Here is a 7,843-nt window from a genome sequence, read left to right on the forward strand (position 1 = left end):
AATAAAGCCGAACCCATATTTAAAAAGAAGCTCCTTTACATCCGTAGCCCAATTTTGCCTTCCAATATCATCTAATGACTTTAACATTTTATAACAGTTTTTTGGATATCTTATATCAGGCATCTGGAGAAGTTTACACCAGTATTTTATACATTTGAAGTGATAAATGACGTACATTGGTAAACGACCACATTCTCCTAAAGCTACACAGTTATTGACCGTAGTTTTTACGCCCAGAAAAAACTTGCAAGCTTCAATTTGTGCACGCTCTATTGAATCACTATATGTGAATCCCCAGATTTCTGATCCGAATGTGAGTATGGGTGTTACCATGGCATCAAATAATTTAAAGAACTCTGTACAGCAGAAATATCCGAACGGAGTTTGGTATTGTTTAATGGCAAATAATGCTTTTCGCCCCTGCGCGGCTAATTTAGTTTTTGCAGCCGACCAGCATAACTTTGGGGTATATAGGATGCCCATATATTTATAGACGGACGTTATATTTATTGGACAATTATTGAAATACCATTTTTCATAGTGACGTAATGGACCCCCATTCCTAAATACCATAACCTCAGTTTTTTTAAGATTTAAATTCATGCTTGTTAAGGTACAAAATTCTGCAATAGCATTTATCTGCAACTGAAGATTTACACGCAGTATCTGCACAATTTGCAATATCATCAGCAAAAAGTATACAAAATATGTCAGGGATATCGTTTGTTACAAATATTTCAGTATCGCATTTTTGTTGAAATGAACACAGAAAAACGGGCTCGAAATAGCACCGGGGCTCGTGCGTACATAACTATTAAGTTTAGAATACATTGAGGTCAATACTTTAAGTACGTTGCCCTGGTTTCCTTTACGCATAAGGCATGTGAACAGTTTACGATGCACCAAGGAATCGAACGCCTTTAAAAAATCCACATATAACACATAGAATCTACCCCCAGGCTTAGAAATATATTTTTGCACCAAGCTCTGTAAAATAAACATATTATCGGTAACCGAATATCCTGCTCTAAACTCAGCTTGCGCCTCATCAATTAAATCTAATTCATTTGTAAACCTGGTTAATCTATTATTAATGATGCCTGCAAATATTTTGTACATAACGTCAACTAAAGATATACCTCGATAATTTGAAGGATCACTTCGCGAACCCGATTTATATAAAGGTACGATAAAACCTGACATATTTTAAACTCATGTTCATGAAAAGAACAATTTCCGGCCAACTCCGTTGCACGAAAATAAGCTAATATTTAGCGCATTTCGATCTCCAGTCGACATGCCCGTTTAAATGTTCCGTATCAGAAATAATCAGCGTAGATTTATGCCGATTGGCGGGATAGGACGGGAGTTCCGCTTATGTTCCGGATGTCGTGACGTATCGCTATCAGGACTGGAAATGTAACAAATGACACATGTATTTGTGTTATTAAATGTGTCAGCAGGACATGCCTGCGTTCTGTGGACTCAAATTTAGTAATAAATAAATAAATGAAAATAATAATGATAATGCTAATTATAATAATAACAACAATATCAATAATAATTCTAAGAAGTATTATTATTTTACCGTTTATTATTATGATAATAATCCCTCTGCCGTTAGATTTGACCTCTGTGACAAATATCTCCAACTTACGTAAGTATGGAATATTGTAAGATCAGATAGCTGGGTCGTTACACTGCGAAATTACTAGAGATAACGAACTATTTGTGTTTGATGGGTTTTTTTTCATCTGTACTTGTATTCGAAATCATAGTTTTTGGTCTTTATCCGTAACCATAGATTTAAAGTTTTAAGTAAAAGTGGAAGAGGATTCAAACGAAGTTTACCGATTTACAACCTTTTTCATATTTTAGTTTGAAAAGTGCTTGATTCTTTATCAACGTTCATGAATGAAGGTACCAGACTGTGACTCATATTTTAGGATTTAAACCCTTCACGAGTTTGATATGCGTCTTTACTTATCGCACTGTACTCATGAGACACATATTTTGAACATATTGCATAATATAACAGAGCGCTATCAAGAGCCTTTCGAAATACGCGATCATCTCGTTCCTACTCATATTCATTGTCGTCATACGAATTGACTTCATGTTCTCCAACAGAGTAAAGAACCGGGGCTTCTGTTACTTTTCCAACAGTTCACAGCTTAAATTTATAAGGCTTGAATTGACGGAAATATACTTTAAGTTTTGATCACACAAATACAATTGAATAAATCGTACAAACACGTTACTTTTTTATAAGTTTAGATCACGGAATTTTCAAAATTTTAGCCACAGAATGTGTATTACAAAAATTAACAGTCATGACGGTTGCAAGTTGAAAAGTTTATTGATGTACTCATTTGGTAAGGCTTGACTTGAACAAAACTTAATACTTGAAGAAGTCCAGGACTTGTGTCAAAAATTAAAAAAAAACATGATCATTGCTTTAGGTTTTGGTACTTAACGTTTTTAACAGCATACAAAATTATACTGGATGCAGCCGCGCAGTATAGTCGGGACCACCTTGTCCGCTATAAAATCGGGCGAGGTTGTGTGATTTTAATGGCGTACAGGGTAGCTTCTGAACAGACTGCGCAAATGACTGCTCGAAGCATTTGATACATGTTTGCAGGCGTGGACACAATTATAATCTTATATGATGTCTTGTAGTTCCAACACCTTCATTGGCCACTGGAATTATGTCGGGATCCAGCATAAACATGTGCTTGTGGACGACATACCTCTCACTCACGACGATAGTTAGTATAAACCCTCGTTTTGTTTTAACCTTATTGTAGCTCGATTTCATCGAAAGCCTAAGGCTTATTGGGAAGCTATATGGCCCATTTCATTGAAAAAACAGTACTTGGTGTCTTTTGGGGAGATGTAAGGAAAGCTGCGAAAGCGGTGATCAAACCCATCACATCTCAGTGGCTAGGCAGACATATCCACTTCACCACAGCGAAATTTAGAAGGTTTAAGACAATACTGGTTATTGCTGATTACAGATACGTATATTTAGTAAGTATCGGAAAAACATATACACGAGCCCTGTCGAGTAGTTTAGGATTTAGTGATATAAACTTATCTTGGTTCAACATTGACCTGGTATTTTATTTATGCCATCGTTTTTCATTTTGCAATATGTACTCTGATCAATTGTGAGACTGTAATCGATGTTTCATTTAACGTAAACATTTTGAACGTGGCGTAAAATAAAAAATACATACTTTTTTGTCAATAAGTATCTTTCATTAATCATTTAACTTGCCTGTTAAAATCAGCATAAGCTTTAACATTGGGTTGCTCAAAATAACGCTGGCTTTTAACGGCCAGTTTAACGGCAGTTTTTACCGTTAACTTTATTTCAGGTCTAAAGCCCAATAAAACGCTAGGTTTCAAAATGGCTCTTTCGCCGCCCGTTCCTCCTTTTGTTACATTGAATGATGCTGAATCTTTATAAACTTCAGAACTTATGGCATGCTGTTCGTTGGCCATAGCTGCCTCTGGTATGGTCCCTTCACCCGTTTTCTTCCTTTCAATCGTTTCCTGAGTAACAGAGGCCTTACATTCCCTTTTAAGTTTTGCCACTTGTTGCTACATTCATCTGCACTTCTCATTGCAACCCCTTGTGAAGAAATCTCTTTTGCTTTCTTTAGCCATGTTTCCTTTTTCGTTTTGTTACTCAAAGTATTTGAAAACTTATTAGTAATTATTGCAAAAAATTTCTCCTCTTTTACAAGTTCTTCCAATTTGAGAGTTTCAATTGTACTTAAATTCACATTGCGTTTTTTTTCTTTTTATTTCAGGAAAAGAATTGTCTGCTATGTTTGAGGCCATTTTGGATAACAAGAACCGGAAGTGAACATTTGGAATAGATTGTGGGATTTAACACTGACGTAAAAGTCTTAACGCTGCGTTAATTAACGTCAGCATTAAAACTGTTTCAGCAGCATGAAGTTAAAGGCTGATTAAATTACGCTGCGTTAGGGTACTTAACGGAGGTAAAGCTTAACGGTAATGTTATCTTAACGATGCTGTGAGCAACCCGGCCCTGGCCTTGTGGATTCTAAATTACAGGTCAGATATCAGTTAATGTAATAGATACAGGTCAGATTTCAATAAACACGTGGGATACAGGTTGGTAATAGTGAACTTTAAGGATTCCAGGTATTATAAACACAACAAGTGGTCCCATTGGAATAATATACAATGTTTCATGTTCTCATATAGAAATAAACAACTTAACGTGTCACTCAGTATATCAAGTTGCGTTGTATTCAATTATATGCGTAAAAACATAATTCCTAATGGATCAAGGTTAAACTACTTTTTAAGATTTTAACCCTGAAATTTGTATTCGTATCCGAAAAAATTCAGTATTCAAAGTAAACTACCCTTAAATGTTTATTAGACCAGTGATCTAACTTCTTGGGAATGTGTCGACATCGCGAGTTGAAACATAGATGTGGATGAGTTCGAACTATGTCAGATTTCGTGTTTGGTAGCCACATTACGTCACCAGCGTCAGCATAAGGCGGATAGCCTGTAGACGACACATTGCATATCAGGGGCGTAGATAATGGGGGGGCAGGGGGGGCGGCCGCCCCCCAATATTTCGGCTAGTCATCGTTATATAAATAAATGTAAAATCCCAAAAAAATCGCCGCCCCAAAACCAGTATTTTTGTAATCACGCGCCGTCAGTGCAGAAGCCATGTGTCCCCTAGGTAAAATAATGGGATGGTTGGAACCTCTTAATGTTGATGGCAACATTATTCAGACACTATAATGTTTATTTAACTTGCCTGGCAAAACAACCCTTCTTCGAAACTGCTTGAATCATAAACACACTGTCAGTGCTAATGTCTTCACTGTTTATCTCAGACTGCAGAACATTCCAGGAATTAGACAGTAATGACCATTAGTATCATGTCAACAGTCTCTGCAATCAAATACGCGTGAAAAACATTCATTAGTTTGAAAATATTTTTGTTCTCTAAGTACATCAGTTATTATTTTATTAGAAATCATTGAAACAATATCATATATGTAATTGTTTAATGTTCAAAATGAGTATTCCTTATCAGCCTCGAAATTTTGCGTTTCCTTAGCGTACATTCGGGAAGAAAAAGCCAGAACAGCGTTCATTCCAATCTTGTTGGTTTGATTCCTTCACATGGCTCCACTACGATGAGGTATGTATATTAGTATTAAATTTTAATTTGCGATCGTTCTTATCTTTTCTGAACCTAACGTTGATCTAAATACAAACGAAATTTAGAAAAAAAGGCACAACATACAAAAAATACTCGTATTGTAAAAAAAAATGTTGCTTAATAATGTTTCTTATTATTATCATTAATATTTAACACAAAATTTATTACAATGTTATTCTTTTCAGAGCCGGGACCTTGCGTTCTGCCACCTCTGCATGGCGGCCAAGAAGTTGGGCAAGATCGGCAACACGAAGGTGGACGGCAGCTTCATCAGTGATGGCTTCTCCAAATGGAAAGCGGGTACCGAGAAGTTCCGGAAGCACGAAAAAAGCGAGTGCCACAAGGAGGCGGTCGAGCGACTGGTGACGCTTCCCGCCACGACGCGTGACGTGGGGGAGATGCTGTCAGCGGGGCACGCTAAGGAGAAGGCCGACAACCGGAAGCAGCTGCTGCAAATCCTACGCAGCATACGGTTCCTCGCACGCCAGGGCATCGCGCTACGTGGGCACGACGACGATGAGGGGAACTTCATGCAGCTGCTACAACACCACGGGGAGACGGACAGCTCTATTCTCGCGTGGCTGGAACGGAAGCGGGACAAGTTCGTCGCCCCTGATATCCAGAATGAAATACTCCAGCTCATGGCACTGCGCATCCTCCGTAAAGTGGCCAGCGACATCAAGACAAACGAGTTCTACACAATCATGGCTGACGAGACAACAGACAAGTCCAACCGAGAACAAGTGGTGGTAGTCTTCAGACACGTGGACGAGGACTTAAATGTGCACGAGGACTTTGTTGGGTTTCACCAAGTAAATTCCATTGACGCCACTACACTGACGTCGGTCATAGAAGACACTCTTCTAAGAATGAACCTATCCTTGAGCCAGTGCAGAGGGCAGTGTTATGACGGGGCCAGCAACATGACCGGAGCGAAGCGTGGTGTGGCGACCAACATCTTAGCAAAGGAGGAGCGAGCTGTGTTCACGCACTGCTACGGACATGCACTCAATCTGGCCGTTGGGGACTGTGTACGTCAGTGCAAGCTCTTGCGCGACACCATGGATACAGTGCATGAAGTCTCCAAACTGATTAAGTATTCACCAAAGAGGGACAGTACCTTACAGACCCTGAAGGAGGAGATGAGCCCCGATACCCCTGGTTTCCGTGTACTGTGCCCCACGAGATGGACAGTGCGTGCAGCAAGCCTGTGTAGTGTCTTAGACAACTACACTGTGTTACAGACCTTGTGGGACACCTGCTACGAGCAGACCAAAGACTCGGAGATCCGTTCCAGGATAGTAGGCGTGCGGTCCCAGATGGAGAGCTTCGACCTCTTCTTTGGTGTCCATCTGGGTTACATCATCCTGCGACATACAGACAACTTGAGCCGCACCCTACAACAGAAGGACATGTCCGCATCAGAGGGTCAGGCAGTTGCTTCAATGACGGTGGAAACATTGACCAGCAAGCGCTCCGACGATGCCTTCGACAAGTTTTGGGTTGACGTCAACAGCCAGCTCGATGACGTCGACGTAGGAGAGCCAGTGGTTCCCAGGCGACGCAAGATGCCGAAACGCTATGACGTTGGAACCGGGTCCCACGAGTATCCAGCCACAGCACGTGATCGGTACCGCCAGGTCTACTTTGAAGCATTCGATTTTGTGATCGCGTGTATCAAGGACAGATTCGATCAGCCAGGCTACAAAACCTACAGATCCCTCCAAGACCTTCTGGTGTGCTGCGCCTGTGGTGGTGACTACGCCACTCATCTGCGGAGCGTGATGGACTTCTACAGGGACGACTTCAACGAGCAGGCGCTCACCACTCAGCTGGAGACGTACCAGGTCGCCGTACGGGACAAGAAGGTCAAGACCATCACGGACATTGTCACGTTCTTCCGCGACTTGTCTCCTGAGTCTCGCCTCTTTTTCTCGGAGGTGATGCGCGTCCTCCGCCACGTCCTGGTAATACCCGCCACCAACGCCACCAGCGAGAGGTCCTTCTCCGGCCTGAGACGCCTGAAGACGTACCTCCGGACGTCTATGACACAGGAGAGACTCACCCACCTCATGACGCTCCACGTGCACAGGTGTGCTACCGACGCAATGGACTTGTTAGATGTTGCCAATGAGTTCGTCAGTGTGAATGAATCACGGTTAACTATCTTCGGGAAGTTTTCATAGAATGTGACACTTGGCATTAACATTACGCGAACAGTGCATGATAAATTGTGGCTAAAAAATGAATTATCCGTAATTTTTGTTTATTTAACTTAATTTAATAATATTTATTCATCCTGGTTCAGTATTTTAATAGTGCTCGAAATGTGGATACATTCTTTACTAATCATGTCATATTGTATTGGTTGTTGTGTATTTTCATGTGGTTATTTATAACACTCTCCCATTTTCAGGTGTTAAATATGTCCATCAGTAATAAAATATATCCGTTGTGAATGTAATGTTAATGTTTTTATTTTTCATATCACTTGTAAAACTCCGTCATTAAAATACATAAACATTTACTTAATTTTATGTTGTAATTAGAGTTTTTGGAAAGAAAACAATAACATTTATATCAACATGAAAGTTCCCCAAAAACGCACCATTT

General features: G+C 40.2%; 1 protein-coding gene across 1 annotated transcript; it reads left to right on the forward strand.

Moving 5' to 3' along the window:
* Positions 1-5,097: 5,097 nt before the first annotated feature.
* LOC127865702 (zinc finger MYM-type protein 1-like) lies at positions 5,098-7,416 on the forward strand. Its single transcript, XM_052405672.1, has 2 exons — positions 5,098-5,209; positions 5,416-7,416. The coding sequence occupies exon 2, from the start codon at positions 5,446-5,448 to the stop codon at positions 7,414-7,416; it is 1,971 nt and encodes a 656-aa protein (XP_052261632.1). The 5' UTR covers positions 5,098-5,209; positions 5,416-5,445.
* The last annotated feature ends 427 nt before the right edge of the window (positions 7,417-7,843 follow it).

Source organism: Dreissena polymorpha, chromosome 1, assembly GCF_020536995.1.
Source record: "Dreissena polymorpha isolate Duluth1 chromosome 1, UMN_Dpol_1.0, whole genome shotgun sequence".
Lineage (NCBI taxonomy): Eukaryota > Metazoa > Mollusca > Bivalvia > Myida > Dreissenidae > Dreissena > Dreissena polymorpha.

Excerpts from the sequence above, each read along its gene's own strand:
- LOC127865702 (XM_052405672.1), top strand. The coding sequence starts at position 5,446 with ATGGCGGCCAAGAAGTTGGGCAAGATCGGCAACACGAAGGTGGACGGC.